We start from the raw sequence: 17,679 nt of genomic DNA on the forward strand, positions 1-17,679 counted from the left end.
GGTGCATACATACAGGAGAGCACATGTTGTGCCCCCCTGCATGCATCCACATGGCATGAGGCACCAGAGGACCCTGTAGGGCCCCCTTTGTTTCCTCTCCTCCACGGTTTTCTTGGTGGTGGAACCTCCATGGAAACCCTGATGGAGAGGAAACTCGTAATATGCTAGGTGGAACCGCAGTGATTCCGCCAAGCATATTGTGGCCTCAAAACCGCTATGCCACCACCAGAAAACTGTTGTTTTCTGGCGGCGGTGGCGGTCCTAAGGCAGTCTGACCGCCCTACTTTGCTGGACCACCACACACCATGAGTCTGGCAGTCCTCGATTGCCAGACTCGTAATTAGGCCCTATATCTGCTAGCAACTGCTTAGTCACAGCAATGCCCTTATGGGAATGGGCAGCTTTGGTTCTCTGTTCCTGTTTGTCAGCCGTACAATGCAATGGAGGTGGAACAAGAATTTATAACCAATTTACTTCTGCCCACATTGTCAAATGATGCTCCTAAGCCGCGCACATCTGTTGCTTCCTGTGGGGATTGTCAGGCAGCCAGGTGCATGGGGAGCAGTAATGGAATATCAATGGCATGTAGAGTGTAGCTCCTTTTGCACCATGACCTAGCTCCCTGCTTCTGCTCCATAATTTTTAATAGTGACTTTGAAACGGATGTACAGATGAGGGAGTGTTATATGGCTTCCTGGTTGCCTTTTTTTGTGTGAACCTTATTGATCACCTTTGAGATTTCCGCGATTGTCATTTGAGAAGCGAGTGTTTGAGTCCATTTAATTTACCTTACCCTCTACATTCTAGCCCCTTTCTAAAACTGGAACGCAGGACATGTTTACAGTCTGTCCCCAATTGCTGGAACAGCTCCTAACATTCATGAACTTTCATGCTAATCTAAAGGATGCATTACCATGGAATCGGGATCTTCAAGATACAGGAAGACAAAACTTAGTCTAACAGGAAGAGTGGTGATTGAAATTGAGTTTGTCATCTACTAAATTATAACTCCTTTCGCTAATTACTGAAAACTAGTACCACGCATAAGAAGTCGGGCGGCGCTTCTGCCTAGCTGCACTGGGTGGCAGGCATAGTCACAATGGTTTTACTGAACACAAGGTATAAATGGGCGAGTAGTCCTTTACTATTCACTAGTAGGTGCGTTTAACATCATTTGAAGGGCAAATGTATGTCCACTGTATAGCAAGGATTGATAAAAATGTAATACGTAAATGTACAAAAGTGCAAAAACAGTTTTGAAATTTGCTCTTCTGTTTTTGTTTTTTTTCCAGCCAGAGAACAGAGGTTTGAGCTTCCCAGTAGCCCTGTGCTGGAAACAACCTATGTGGCACTGATAGCAATGTCTTGTCTTGTTGTGGGATTCATCATTGGAGTTGTGTGCTGGAAGGTAAGACCTGACCCATGTCCTTTGTAATTGGTATGAACATGCTAAAAAGCTTGGGGCTTGGAGTAGGCCAAACCTTCTAGGTGGTCTAGTGTGAATAAAGGCAATGGTGGTAGTGGGCTTTAAAATCCCACCATGTATGTTCTGCTACCTGAGCCTGTATTTCAGATCCAAAGCAACAAAGATAAAGGTACATAAAAGGAACAGTAGAACTATCTAACACTTGTGTTTACCCGAGCACCGACCTAAATCCAGACATGCAGGCATACCTAGAACAGCCACATGTACTGGTTACATTTTCAGAGCCTGCTAGGCTCCATACTCTAGTCTAGATCTGAGGCACTGGTGAAGCTTTGGTACTGGTGGGGCTCAGAACATGCAGACACCTCGAGGGAGTCTGGAGCTCTCAGTGTGGATACTTCAGCCCTGGGGAGTTCAGACCTATGGCAGGAGTGCATAAACCATCTGGCACAATACTGAGATCCTCTTTGGTCTTCATTGCCACTGAGGACCCGTGAGATCCTCTTTGGTCTTCATTGCCACTGAGGACCCGTGAGATCCTCTTTGGTTTTCATTGCCACCGAGGACCCCAACAGCCCTGTGGTAGCTCATGCCTGCCTTCTCTTTTCCGTGGACACCTCAAAATATTCCAATGGATGCACTCGGAGCCTTATGCAGGAATGCTTCTCATGGCTCTCTCCTGCTGCAAGGTATTCCTGTCTTCAGTCTCCGTATTCTCTGTCCTTCCATTTTTTTTTTTTTTTTGCTTTTTGCTTCTCAGTTTCCCCTAAATGTGCATTTCTCGAAGTATCTCACGGTGGAGCTTAATCTAATTGTGAGAATCCTTTCTCTAAAGGCGAAGTGTAAGTGGTAACTAGTTCCGTGAAGACGTTTAGTAGCAATTTCAAAATGAATTGGAAACCGGTTGGTGACTGGTAATTTATGAGTCCAAAACTTTAAGCAAGTGCAAAGTTTGACATCTCTTACTACAAAATTATCCCCTCCAGCATGATCTAAGATTTCCTTTGAAGCTTTTATTAGAGGAAAAAATAATGTCTCCAAAATGATTTCACTCAAAGTTGCCCTGGGCTCTAGTTTTTAAATATGCTATGCCAAAAATTAAATTAAATGTTTGACATTACAATTACCTTGCGATCTCTGTTAAAATTAAATGTATTTGTTCCTGTGTCACAGGGCAGGACAGTAAAATAAGATGTGTTCCACTGTTGCCACCCTGCCCTCTAGCCCGAGTAAAAACAGGGGTCGTAAAGACTGTCCCATAGAGGGTGGGGACTGGAAAATGGAAGTGTATGGGCAGTGGTCCATTGGTTAAGATGCTCTCTGGGACAGGAGGACAGCAATGTGAGGTCAGGAATGTTCTGACATAGGACACTACCGTTGACCCTGACACTGGGGTAGAAAACTAACACTGGGAGTGGAATATGCATAGGACTGGGTGCCAGCAAAATCTTTTGGCCTATGTAGCATGGTTGAGGGCCATTTTTTTTCGTTTCATTAACTTACTTTCATCGACGCGCTCTTAGTGGAGAACCCTAAGACTAGTGGTGTGTAGAACAGACCGTGCTACATTAATACAGACTTTGTAAATTTGACATGAAGACATGTCTCTGGAGACCGACACCATCATTTTGTCAGGGAGGCAGAGTAGTAATTTTGAGACAAGTAGATCTCAGGGCATGTCCAAGTTATTGATAGATACCAACTCTGAAAATAAATTTAAACCTGCCCCTGCTCTCCTTATTTATCTGGGCTGGCCATGCAAGCGAATCTACCCCGCTCTTCTGTCCCCTTCCCACTGGGACTCCCCCACTTTCATAGCGATCGTCCCAACTAGCAGTTAAGATACTGCTAATTGAGAAAAAAGACTATAGACAGCTCAGTGATTTAGGCACTTGCTGCTTAGAACTCTGTATGGCCATTTGAAGTGAAGTTGAAATCCTGGCTGGACCAATTCGCTTTTCCTTCCAAGATCACTAATGGTGAGACATTACATTAGAAAGTATATATTTATTGTATTCACAATGTTATGAATATGACCAATGACATACACTACACAAATAAAGTTGAGATGCACGGAGTTGGGATGGAAATGTCCCATGCATGGTACGTTGGTGTGTACCCTTGTCCTGGGTGCCTGATTGCAAGTGAAACTGGTATTCTGAAATACATTTTGTCCCTGGTATTATGTTCATCTAACATATACGCAGATACCTAGGTCTTTCATTAACAATGCGAGGTCCACAGGCTGTCGTGTGACCTGGAGAGGCAAACAGGCGTTTTCATAGTAAGAAGTGTACTATTGTCCCTGCCCTGAGAGCATCACATTAAGTGATGGTGGCGGCGTACCACGTTTTCAGATTTGTACTATGACCAGACCTGTGTAAGTGCGACTACGGCCTCCAACCCCACTAGTGTAACATTCTGCTATGATGTAAAGCCTCAAAGCTGGTACTAACATGTGCATGTCAAACGTGTGCAGTACATGTATGGCCCATATATGGTAGTAGGACTGTGTGTTTTTAGTGTTAGGTGCCTGTGGGATTCATTTGTGATCCTCCTGGTTTAGCATGGCACCAGATGGAGGATGAGGGCTGTTTCCCTGAGAGTGGAATTGCATTGTCTGATTTTCTGTGGTTAGAGGGGAGAGACCAGATACCGAAATGAAGAGGACGGAGTTAAGGCTCCCTTTTAGAAATTCTATCAAGTCTTTTTTGGGCAAACACCTTCTGATTAGTTCTTTCTGAGCAAATACATTTGTTAGAGGTTAAGGATTTGGGGGTCAGACTTTTTGTTGTTCAAAATGAGGAAGCTTCTAGGCAGGGCCTGCTTTTTCTGTCCATCTCGGATGGCCACTTCACGAAGGCTGATGACAGCCCAGTGTAGAAAACGCACACTTCATTTTGCCCATGACTTATACCCTTGCTTGGAGCCAGCCCCATCACTTTTCGTGAAGGCGTATGGAGAGCAGTCCAGAAATTACATTTGAAAGAGAACCCACCCAAACTGTTCTGAAACCTTAAATCGTGGATACACATCCCCTCTCTAAAATATGTGTATTAAAGTGGAATGCAGAAACCCCACTCTGTTTCAATTCCATGTTTTACATGGCCAAGGAATGGAAGTGCACCACAGGGTACTCTGTAGACTATTGTGTGATCAAGGCTGGTGTCTTACTAACAGCCAGTCTACCAGAGGTGAGGGGGCATCACCCGAAGTCTGCACTTTCTGCTACCAAATCTGAGGTGTGCCTATAAGCCTGCCTTCTTAGAGGAAAGGGTTGAGCCTGGTCCTGCAGAAGAAGTCCAGCATGCTCCTGATGTGGAAATAGCCAGAGCGCAAGAAGAGGCAGGGAACAAGGGGTGGTGGTCCTGATCTCCCCTGCTTCATCTGCGATTTCTGTGCCCTTGTGGATCCTTAAGATTCTTTCAAATCCTTGAAAAAAACTATGTTAGTTAATGGAATTTGGAGGCAGAAGGTCTCCAAGATTATTTTATTTTATTTTGCATAAAAGATGGGTGGAATGGCCCCGCTCATTAAGGGCATTACCACGCCCCACCCCACCTCTGGTATCCATTTTCTGCAAGTATCTGTTTCGAGAATACACTGTATTGATTCAAAGCTAAAATATTATGGTTGATTACGATGTCAATGTTTGGGCAGCCCTTCGGCCTGACCGACGCATTAGAATACTGGCAGTCAGACCCACAGCAGTCGGATGCAACACCGCCACCATAGCCAAGATCATAGAGCCCGATAGTGCAGCGATTGGAAAAGCATCCCACACTGACAGCAGTGCTAAGGCATGCACTGCCGTCTGGATTCCAATTGCTCTTTCTGATAACCTTTTCATGGTGGGGACCCAGCCATAAAAAAAATTGTCAAAGGCAACGAGGGGGCCCCCAACAGGGCCCCCAGGCATCTGAGCCCTTAGCAATATGTGTCTGGGGGTACATGTAATACCCCCCCACCTCAGCACTGTACCATGTGACAGCCACAAATTGGTGCATTGCACACGATGCACTGATGTGCTGAAGGCGATGCATGGCTGAGGCATCTGCTGCAGCATATTTCTATGGCTGCAGCATGCCCCACCATGGTACTTCCGACTTCTGACCGCCAGCCCAGCAGTCAAATCGAAATATGGCGGCTTGACCACTAATGCTTGTTGGCGGTCTCCTCACTTCTGCAATAGCGGCTGGCATTCTGGCCACTCTGTATCACAATGTTGCCCTTAATGTAATTCTGGAGCGGATTGCCACATATTTTACCTTGGGGCACTCTTTTGAAGGGCTACAACAAATTGCATGAATCTTCGAGCTCATTCTGTTCCTGCGCCTTTCATGACCTGTCACTTGTCATTCATATCCCCAATATCCTAGCTGTAGTGTTTCAGAATATTGGAAACCTAGGGTTTTGTGTTATCCTTTCAACCTGATGTTTTTCATCCCTTTAATGAAGAAAATTGTATATGTCCGTGGTGTACACTTTTTACACAAACAAAAGCACACATTATTTGCCCCTAAATATTTGTCTCTGGGATCAGTTGATTTTGATCAGCTGGCATTCATTAAAAATGTAGGATTTTAATATGGATAATAGCTGGCAAAGTTGAGGAGGATTAAGGCATAATTGCAATTAGTCAATACATTTTAACAAGGTCTAGAAGTGAAACGTATGTTATCCTTCATACGGATTTCGTTGTTTGGATTTGAAATGAAAACTGTTATGCAAAATGCACTCACGTTCAATTATCCTTGTGTACTTAGTGTGAGAAGGTGGCTTGGTATATGCTGTCCACTAATTAAAGTGGGCACCCTGTACCAGTCCACACAACCCTTATGATGTATGAGGTCAGATAACCTTTAGAAAGCTATCCTATTGATAGCTGTGGAGAGCAGACTTCAGGCTTAATCTTGAAGGAATTTAAAGCAGCTTGTTTTACCAGAATATCACCTCCTGAATGACTAAATGAAGGAGAACCACACAGTAGTTATATAAAAATATGTATTTATTAATATAAAACTCTCCACTATCCTCTACACGAGGATAGAACACAAAGCACACAATACGAGATCAATAGAACAGTTATTAGTAGCACAATAAACAGTGGGCTCCAGTGGGAGACCAAACTATGAACTAAAATAGTGGGATAACAATCTCAACTTGACTATAGACTGTGCATAGTGCACGTAGAATTACTGGGACTCCAGGGAACCGCCCAAGGTGATGACACAAGGAGCCCACAGAGGATGGGTGCAGTGAGGAAACACGACCGCGTGCTCCGTACACCTCTATGGGAATGTCGCGGTTGCAAAGTTCAAGTTTAAGGACTCTTGTAGGGGGGACTATGAGCAAACCCTTTGGAACTTAGGAGTTTAGAGAACCACCCCACCCGTGGATATCATAGTACCCGAGTTATCTATCCCAGGGGAGCCAGATGCATAGGTCTGAAGTGGTGTCGGGAGCCTCCGTTCTCTATGGAAGGGAGTGACGAAGTACTGCTGTTGTGAAGGTGAAAAGGGTCTGGTGGAATCCAATCCTGGATTCTGGATGGAAGGAACCTGAAAGCAGAGGGGACAGAGTCTGGGTCACTTCAAAGTGACAAGGGGCTCAGTACACTAATACCCACCGATGTTTGGTGCTTCAGGTACGAAGAAGGGATGCTTGACTTTGCAGCCATGAGGACCAGGAGACATCAAGGAAGACCAGGAGCTGGAGGGGAGCTTTCCCACAAAGGATGTCGAGTGCTGAGGGGTCTATGTCTGGCTGGAGCACCAACAAGCCTTGGCAAAAGCAACCCTCGCAGGAAGGTCACACAGGTTACGGTGTGGGCCAGCAAGGTCCAGGGGACTCACCAAGCAATGGTGAGTGAGCGCACATCTGGAGCAACCAGGAAAGCCCTAGAACAATCAAGACGACCCTCAGGAGGACCCATAGGCCGAATGACCAGGAGTTGCGAGAGGATCTTGAGCAAGATTGCAAAGCACCAGCCCACGTAGTACTTGGTATGAGGAGGCCTGAGTTATTTGGTGCAAATAATTCTCAGGGTCAGGACTACAGAGTCCAATGCACAAGCCTGGGAATCTCCAACAAGCATATGCACTTACAAATGAACACAGTGCACAGGGGTTTCAGGTTATGCAACCCCCACAAGGGGTACTGGCCTCAAACTCGGTGAGAGGGTAGATTGGCCTCAGGGACCCACATTAACCCACCTCCTGTGTTGATGAAATCTTCGGAGTCCACAAGAGCTCAGGAGCAGCAGACCGGTCAGTTGCGGTTAAGGTGCCTGAACAGCAGGGGAATGACTCCTTCACTAAAAGGGAGAATCTTCTGTTGTCTTAAGTGCACCACAGGTCCTGCACGGAGCCTTATGGAGGAAAGGCACAAACTAAGGTTCGGACGTAAGGGGTACGAAGTCGAGCCCAGTTGCGGTCCAGCGAAGTCCACCGTGTCCAGACGGTCGATGGTCAGTGGTTTCCTCTTTTAGAATTTTGTCCACGTAAATCCAAAGTCTTACAGCCAGGTAAGCCCTTTTTTACCCACGGGAGAGGGTGAGAGAGGGTTGGACAGATTCAGGGGACCCTCCTAGGGGAGGGGCAGGACAGCTGGGTGGCTACACCCATGCCTCCCAGAACTGGTTTGAGCTGGACTATGCACAGGGACACCAAATGTGCCCCCAGTGCAGACTTTCAGGCACTCTGAGTGCACCCAACCAGCCCCAATACACTAAACCCTGTCTGGGAGGTGGTCACACCTCCCTGTGACAGGATGCCTATTGTGCTGCCTTTATCTGCTCGAGCTTGGCTCAACAGCAGGAGGGCAGACATGTGTCCCTGGCCGGCAGCATCCATTTTGTGCTGTCCGGGTCGAGAAGGCTGGCACCGGTTAGACCAGTGACCCCACGAAGCTCGCTTCAGAAGGGTGGAATCATACTAGACACACCAGTTACTGGTGTGGAGGTATGATTCCAAGGTGTTTGATACCAAACACAATATGTTTCTATGCAGCCGTTTTCGAGATGGCATTTACAGCGAGGATATAATGCACCTCTACCTATGTGTCTGGGTGAGTCACAGATAACCTGGGAGTATGTCTCCGAAGTCTGCAGAGGGGCTCTGCACATGCAGGGCCACCTTCTCACTTCAAACCCAACACCCTGCCTTCAGGATTGTTAAAGCCTGCTATAGGGGTGACTTATAGGTTCACTATATCTAATGGTCACTACACTTAAAACTTATATCTAAAGAAAGTGATGCGAGCACCATCTTACACAGGCTGCTGTAGCAGACCTAGAGTTCCATTTTGCATGGCCTTTTTATGGGTAGCATAATACCTGCTTCAGCCCATTGGAGGCCTCTGGGGTACCTAGGCCCTGGGTACATGGGTAACATATACTAGGGACTGACAAGGGTATCCTAGTATCCAATCAGGAGTGTACCAAAGTACATGTATGTCAATTTAAGGGAGAAAGTAGATAGACTGGGGTCCTGATTAGCAGAATCCGAATCAGAATAGTCAAAAACCAGCAAAATATCAGAAAAAAAACTGGAGTTAACTATGCAGTTAGAAACTACCTTCCTACACTTAGTTTATTTGTTAACACCTGACTTGCAGAGCTTAGTGAATTGGTTGCTCAATAGCTGGGAGTAAGGGTAAGCGCAAAATCCGTTCCGCTCGCGGATTTTGCGAATTTTCGGTATATTCGCAATCCGCGAATTTACCGAGAATTCGCAAATCCGCGAGCGGCGGACCCGGGGGCAAAAGTTGAAGCCTGGCCTGTTGTAACTATTTTATGATGGGGCCGGCAAGCTGCCAGCGCCATCCTGAAATAGTTACTAAGCTAGCTTCAACAGGAAGCTCTAATAGATAAAATAAAGCAGGTGCTCAAGCACCTGCTTTATTTTATCTATTAGTGCTTCCTGTTGAAGCTAACTTAGTAACTATTTCAGGATGGCACTGGCAACTTGCCGGCGCCATCCTAAAATAGTTACAGGATATGAAGGGCAGGGTTCATTCTGGCACGATGGTCCTGTCACAAAAATTCAACCTCAACAGGAAGCACTTACAGATATCAATAAAGCATGTGCCCTAGTTGAAGCTCAAATTCAGTGACGCATTCATCAGCCCAAAAACAATCATGAGCATTGTCGAGGCTGGGCAGGTGTGCTTTCTTCCCAAATCTACCGTCGAAAATCAGCTGTGATGCTGGATAGAGGCCTTTGCATCCTTGACTTTCACGAGCGCAATCCCCTGGCTGTTCCTGTGACCAGGAGCTTCTTTCTCTTCATTTGCTGCTCTGATCGGTCTCTGACCTTTTATACACTCCAGAGGCATGTGTGCTCGCATGGAATCCCCGCCCGTTTGGCCCTGCCCACATACTTGCGGTGTGAACAGTCTTCCCGCCATTTACCCACTATGATGGACAGTTGAAGCTCAAATTCAGTGATGCATTCATCAGCCCAAAAACAATCGTGAGCATTGTCGAGGCTGGGCAGGTGTGCTTTCTTCCCAAATCTACTGTCGAAAATCAGCTGTGATGCTGCATAGAGGCCTTTGCATCCTTGACTTTCACGAGCGCAAGCGGAGAGAAAAAAAAAATCCGCGGATTTTGCGGATCAACAATACGCAAATCCGCAAAATCGGCGGATCGTGGATCCGTGAAATCCGCCCATGCCTAGCTGGGAGTACTGGGGTGGGTGGGATGAGTGTGTGTCAATATGTTTAAAAAGGATCACAGGGATGACGTTTTCAAATACATACCTCTGCGAGACTATTTAAGTTCATTTTCCAAAACTAGCACGTCTGGCCAGATTATAAAAGCTCAGAAGACGTGCAAAAATTAAAACTAATAATCTTTATAGAATGGAACGCAAAGCTATTCCGATTCGCTTCAGTCTGATTTGCATATAGATTTTCTTTAATTATTTATTTTATTACGGAAACGTGCTCTACACTTTGTGTGTGCACATTAGCAGGAATGGAACAAATGCAGACTCAACAAATTATTGTAGTGGAAACTGCATAATTTCTTGTTGGAGTGCAGCATAAATAGTGTGAAATCTGTATGCTTAATTTTAAAAAGGGTTAAAATGTCATCGTATCTTTTTTTTAATCCGTATTCCACTTGCACAATATAAATGTTTATGCTATTGTTTAGTGATTAGATTCGCCCCAAATATCTTTGCATAGTTGAGGAACAAATTTTTTTTTTACTGCTTTAGATGTGGCACAAGCAGAATAAGAACATTTGCTCCAATGTCAGAAGTGTAAATGAGTGCAATTCGACCCTTCTGTTTAAAAGCGACTCCATAGAACTTGATCTTCAAAATATAGCTGTGGGGCACAATGGGAATTTAACGTCTTCTCCCTACCTTTAAGTTCTGTAAGATTTCCTTTACATATTGGTGTAATGAACACAATGTAACAAAGTGAGATAAGAAGCTTTTCAACACTTTGCAAAATCCACTGTGCGTTTGACCCTTGACTTCAATTAATATGCAGATACTAAACGTAACAGCAGAAAATGCCTCTCAGATGCTGGTCTGAAGTAAAGCAGGGCGGTTGCATTCACACTGGCTTAGAGGGGTGGGTGGAGGAGAATGCAAGTGAGGCAATGCAGATTGGTTTTAGGTTCAAGCTTGATCATAAAAATGGCCACTCCTTCCCTCTTTATCTATTTTACTCAGTAATTGGTAGAGACCCAAACGGCAGTGATGGTGGGACTGAAACAAATGAGCCAGGATCTGTTTGTTGTTTTTCCCTACTGTTGGACCCTCCACCCTACTTTTTTGTGTGGAAGGAGCCTTGTACATCATGAAGCTGTATGGCGTGAAATGCATGCAGCCTGTGTTAAAACCTGTCATCAAACCTCGCTCGACCCCCTTCTTGGACACTTGATATGCAATCTGCCGCATGTTATTCGTAACAGATGTCCGAATGTAGTGGCTGGTTATTTCCCACGGTTCTGTTTGGACTGGATCAGCTTTTGGAAAATATGTGTAACCCAAAATAGTTCAAGCTAAGAATAAAGTTTAATTTTTCGTACTGCTTCTCCATGTTCTCTAATGTCTCAGCAGTTTGCAGGCCTGCAGTTCCATGGTACTGTTTACCGATACAATGTGAATTCAACTTCGCTGTCAGCCACATTACACGAGTATGACTTTCAGCCAGTATGCTTTTTTTAGGTCGAGCCTGGGCAGTGCATGTGCTGCTCTGCAAGCCATGCGGTATTGGAGTATGTGTGTGAAGCCCCGCCCACTCTGCGCCCACATTTGTCATTGGCTTGTCATTGTCCTTCGTAAATGCTGGCTTCTGATTCGTTATTAGGCTTGTTAGTCCCTCCTTAGTACCACCTTGTCTTAATTTGTAACCTCCCATGAGGACTGGCCCTTTTTCTTCGGTTGTTACACAGTTTGTCTTCTTTAGTCTGTAAACATTACTTTAATGAATTTCTCTTACTGCAGGAGTGTCTCCCATGCACAGTTGCGACCACTGGCTTGTTTGTTTAACTTGTAGTAAACTGGGAGCTCTTCAGTGGCCATGGGAGACAGAAGGGGGCAACTCAGCGATGCCTTCAAACATTTGAAATGCAATAGATCTTGCATTTAGGAAAGTTTAAGCTATTGGCATTGTAAATGACCATGCCTTTTATTTATGTTTTAAAAACCAAGACATAAATAAAAGGCATTGTCATTTACAATGCTAATAGCGTAATCCCTTGCAAATGTGAGACTATTTGCATTGCAGATGCTTGTTGTTTAGCCACTACTTTTCTTGGAGTATGTCTTTTGGATCTTGTAAGCCTACGTTGAACTTGAACAGTGAAACTACGAGTCCCAGAATGCATCTGTCTATTGGCTGGAAAACCAGACTGACTAATTAACTAACCTGATGGGAGGCTAGCTGAAAGCTTCAATTCCGTGTTTTCCCTTGGCCAGAGTGGTGCTAGACCTACGAGTATTTGCTGTCCACTACAAAAGTTCCTCCTGCTTTCTGTCGAAGAACTTAAAAGTACTGGGATGTCAAAACTGACTTTAACAATGTTCTCATGGTTTGATATTTTTTCCTAAGAATTAAAAATTGGGATCGTTAAAATCTTTTGCCAAATGCAAAATAAAGATACGTTATTGTAATAATTTGTACCAAAGGTATTCATTGTTGCAAGTTCCTTTTCTGCTATGCTGAATGGTTGAGAAAGCTAGTGGTTTGTTCCGCAGCTGCATCCTAGGCCTCCCCACTCTGTCCCACACGAGGGTGAATTAGACGTAAAGCAAATTTGATTGCCTTTTTAGCGGAATGCTGCAAATGAGTTGTGCTCACACCATGCCCATTGGCAGAAATGATCCAAATTCCAATAATAATGATCGATGGAAACCAAGGCTCCAGGCCCTTTGGGTAACTGTAATAAGTGCAAAGTAGGTGATATCTGCTCTCTAATTGCACTGTGCACACGAGGCAAAATAAAACTCTCGCCTTGAAATCAAAAGTCATGGCTTTAATCATGGGGCCATGGTTATTGTGACTGGCCACTATCAGACTTAATCCTATTAAAATTCGCGAGCCACCTGTGTGTGTATATATACACACAATATTTTCCGAATATATTTACTAAAAATACTCTAAGTTCGTTATGATTTAGCAAACCCAAAACCTAAAAACGAACGATATTTTACACTTATGTTGTTCAAAGCACAGCACACATCACACCCCACACCCCCTGCCATGCCCAACTTACCATTTTGCTGAAGGCAAGTGTTAAAAAAAAAAAGCTGCTGTCAACAAAAACAAGCTGCTGTCGACAAAAACAAACATGAAAGAGGCATGCGCTATGGCTCGTGTGTGTGTGTCCTGCGTGTGTGTGTGTGTCCTGCTTGTGTGTGTCCTGCATGTGTGTGTGTGTGTGTCCTGCGTGTGTGACCTGCTCGCGGCCACCAGTGGGTAGTTCTAGTTAGGACGATGTTTCCATAGAAAATGCATTTTTTAATTTGACTAGATCTTTGACGCTGTTTGAATCTTAATGAAATGTCCCCAAAAAAGTGTGCTGGTGATTGTTATTGCGCATAGAAAGTTTCAGGACGATCCCTCGTGCAGGGGCTAAGAAGAGTGGGTCAAAAAAAGTGTTTCCCCATGTTAACTTCCAAAGAGGTTTTAGAGGCGACTACAGTCCAAACCTCTGGATGGAATTAACGGATATTTGGCAGAAAGGAAGCTCTTGGTCCAGAAAGAACCCTTTTTGTTATTTGGTGTAAATTCTTTCAGTAGTTTTTAACTTATTAAAACAAATCGAATTTGTATATAAAGGGGCGCAAATCCTCCAAGAATCCGACCGTTAATGAGCCAAAATGTGATTGGCTGCCAACACTGCAACCATTGCATCCATCTTGGGACTCTGTTTCAACTGAGTTCCACAAACAACATTTAAGAAAAAAGTAAAGGGGGCTGGGTAGAAGTACTGTGACCCTTTAGCTGTGGTCATGGGGTCCCAGAGGCCAGGGCAAAAAAGCATTTTTATATATTTTTTTTATTTTAGCCACAGAAACATAACACAGCTGTGAATCTGTGGCAAAAATTAAAAATAAACCAAGCTTGTGCTCCCAAGAACCCCTGGGTGGGCCAGGTCCTGGTGGCATTTAAAAAGTATGGGGGCACATGGGGCCTCCCTTCTAAGGCTCATAAATGGCTCTGGGGATTGCTACCCTCAAGACCAGCTCCTGCTATGTCTTGGGGTGCCCACTCCCAGTACATAGATGTTTACTCTGACTTTGCAGGAGCTTTGATGGCTCCTGCCAAGTCAGAGCAAACCGGGAAAACCGCGCTCAGCAAGCAAAAGCCTTGACACCGCTCCCATTGCTGAGGGTGTGTTATCTGCTTCCCTGCCCACTTAACAGCATGTTTAGCAACTCCCCGTCTGAGAGCACTGCCGAATCCCGAGGTGGCAGAGAGCTGGCAGGGACCGCCTGTGTTACCCAATGGTGGTGACTGAGTGCCCTGGGTGGGCTCCAGGGCACCAACAATCAAGAGGCCAGGCACCAGGGTGGTTCCCGGGGCCGAAATCAGCCCAAGGAGGGGTTTCCAGAGTAGCTTGGTACCAGCCAAAAATCAACACCTCAACAGGGTAGCAAGTGCGATTAGTGGTAGTAATTCACCACTAATCCTTTTTCGGTTCCAGAGTATCGTGCTACTCACTGAAAAAGCGATTTGAAGCCTCATAAGGGCTTACAACCACTCACACTGCCATTCATACACCCACTAACTCGCTCATACAGCTACTAATGCACCCACTCACTGACACTTGCAGCCACTCACACAGACATTCCATCTCGAACAGCCATCCATTCACACCCACTCCCCTATACACACACTCAAATAGCTGCTCTCTCACTCATACAACCACTCTCACAGCTATTCAGTCACCTATGCAGCCACTCGCACTCATATGCAGCCACTCACACTGCCACTTGCTCACCCATACAGCCACTCACATACCCACTTACACATCCATACAGCCACTCACACACTGATACAGACAGTCAGACTGCCACTCAGAAGTAGTATGACTAATTACAAGTACAGAATGAATATTCATTCAACTTATGCTGTACCTTAGTTTATATCTTTAAGTCTCAGAAACGTTAACGAAACACTTAGTCAATGGATGATGTCATCAGTGATGTCACTGACCATGTCATGAGTGATGTAATATGTGAGGTCATAAGTAGTGCATTGTTGGGGTGTAAGATTTATAGTTATCTTGGGAAACTTAGAAACTATAACTGCTAAATTTCATAGGTTTTGTTTGAGTGAAATCTGAGCCTACCTATAACTTTCCTGTAACGTTTGTGGGTTTTTTCAGTAAAAAAATATATATAATAAATGCTATTCCAAAAGGCTGTCTTGATTTCTGTACTTTCAGTAGCATTTGCACCAATAGGACAGAATATTCGCTTTCTCTTATTATAAATAGGGACACAATTAATTCAGTTGAACTTGTAATCTCTGTTGCTTCAAATTGACTTCCTTGTGTGAACTCTGTTCATTTATCCCACAGATCAAACACAGAGAGTCTGGTTTGGAATGTGAACCACCTGTACACTGCCCCGAAATACGGAAGGATGCTGAACAGACAAGGTACATTAACCATTGTCTATATGGCAGTAGTTATTTCGTCTATGTCTGTATTAATATTGCTAAATGTATTAGGAAAGACACACTTGGACACATGCAATACTGTTAAACCACGGTGCAAATGCCAAACTTGAGCTGCAAAACTAATCATAATAAATGTCTTGGAATTTGGACTATCGTGGGCTTCTACTGAGTACACTAGGAAGGCACATTTATTTACCTATAATTCTTTACCTGTGCTGTTGTAACAGTATTACACATGGTTCTGGGAAGAGAAATGGCCTGTTTCATCAGTCAATGTGCCATCATCATCTGTAAGATATATGTTGTAACTATCTGCGATCGCATGCTTTTGACTCAAATGCAAGAGACCCAATCTTCTCATCTGGTGAATCCATCCATTCTTATCGTCCTCCTTTGGTGGGACATTATCCTAGGCTCCATCACCTGGCTTTGTTAAGGGACAATGCTGACTTTTGTTACTCAACCTTAGTGCACAACATGCCTGGCTTATACTTTGCTGACTCTATGAAGTATGACCAGATCTAGTAGCATAATTTTTTTTTATACCTACAGCAGCGGATCTTAACCTGTAGTGCACGGATCCTTTGGGGTCGGTAGCACCTACTCGGGGGATCCTTTGCTATATAGAAAATTCAAAAATATTAGCAGATTGATAAAGTACATAAATGTGCAAAAGCACAATTGAAAAATTCAAAATGGTACGTAAAAATGAAGGTATTTGAGAGTGGAGGCAAAACATGTTATTGATATTCTGGTATTCTTAACTTGATTTGTGGGAGCAATGAAAGTATGGTAAGCAGAATCAAGAGTATGCGATTGGGGCCTCAATTGAATCATTGGTATGCTCTAACCAAAGTATTAGAAGCTGAAAAGATAAACTGATATCTATAGTCTAACGTATCAGTTTGACTTTTAGAAACAAAGCCACATTTTGAAAACCCCCAACCTTCCCTTTTGAATTACGATTTTTGTATATTCTTGCACGTGAATAATATATTTAATTTATATATTTGTTTGATGCATGCTTATATCTGTAATTATGTGGACTGTTTTGAGAAAATTAAAAATTGCTTAGACCGGGGTCCCCAAGTTTCACTGGAGAGTCAGTTTGGGTCCCGAGAAGTCATAAGGTTGAGAGCCTCTGTTCTACACTACTTAACCAGTGAACCAACATTTTGCCTATGTAAAACAAATAGGCTCCATATTAATGCACGGGCAATAAGAGCACAACTCGCTTGCATTCACATTGGATTGTGTTATAGAAATGTTTATCTTTAAATTGTGAGTTAAGTGTTTTCTTTTTTTTTTTTTCCAGCATGTTAAATCAACCCGCTAAAGCAGTCCATTTGGTGTAGCATTCTGATCCACTTTGTTACCGCTTAATTACTCGGTGAGTTTATTTTTTGTGTAGCATTTCATTCTCATAAATCTTTTTAAGGTTTTACAGAACAGGATATACAGGGTTTTTGTAAATTTTGTAGGTATTTACCACAAGGCGAATTGTCCCCTGCATTAAAGTCTGAAGAGTGGTGAGACCTGAATAAGAGCAGACTGGAGGACAGCCCATCACATACATGCGTCCTAGGTTAGCCAGCCTCCTGCTCCATGCTTAATTTGAGCTGGTGGTTGTGAGTGGGTGCCACCAGCTCTTATTTTTGGGGAAAGGAACTTATTTTTCCGAATAAAGTATTTACCGAGAACAGGAGAGTGGTAGAAACACACAAATCTTAAAGCCTTGGTTTTCGGTGCACTGACATTTAATTGCATTGGCCGCAGGCTTCTAAGCAGAGCTTCAGTGCCTGTCACCCTTTCTGTTAGAAATCAGGCACTGCTCATGTTGTCTTTAATAGTCTAATGCCCCTCACCTTCGCCTGACCAATGCATAGACTAATATTGGTTCATACCTGTTAAGTGAACATTTTGCTTAAAGTTTGAAAAGGATCCAATGCTTAATCACCTACCCATTGTCTTCTTGTAGCTTCCTATTTTCCTTACTGTTAGAACTTTGTTCCCGACCCGCCTTTTTTGAGTCCAGTGCAATAGATGTACCTTAATTTTAGTGTGCAGGTTATCCCACCACCATACATTGTATAAATAAAGTG

General features: G+C 44.0%; 1 protein-coding gene across 2 annotated transcripts in view; it reads left to right on the forward strand.

Annotated features, from left to right (window-relative positions):
• KITLG (KIT ligand) overlaps positions 1-17,679 on the forward strand; it is a 144,551-nt gene that overhangs the window by 117,069 nt on the left and 9,803 nt on the right. For both annotated transcript variants that reach the window (XM_078678841.1, XM_078678850.1), the window contains 3 exons: positions 1,293-1,408; positions 15,477-15,556; positions 16,893-16,967. In XM_078678841.1, the coding sequence (XP_078534967.1) occupies positions 1,293-1,408; positions 15,477-15,556; positions 16,893-16,932 (236 nt within the window). In that variant the 3' untranslated portion in view covers positions 16,933-16,967. The remainder of the gene's footprint in view (positions 1-1,292; positions 1,409-15,476; positions 15,557-16,892; positions 16,968-17,679) is intronic.

The sequence above is a fragment of the Lissotriton helveticus genome, chromosome 1_1 (assembly GCF_964261635.1).
Source record: "Lissotriton helveticus chromosome 1_1, aLisHel1.1, whole genome shotgun sequence".
Lineage (NCBI taxonomy): Eukaryota > Metazoa > Chordata > Amphibia > Caudata > Salamandridae > Lissotriton > Lissotriton helveticus.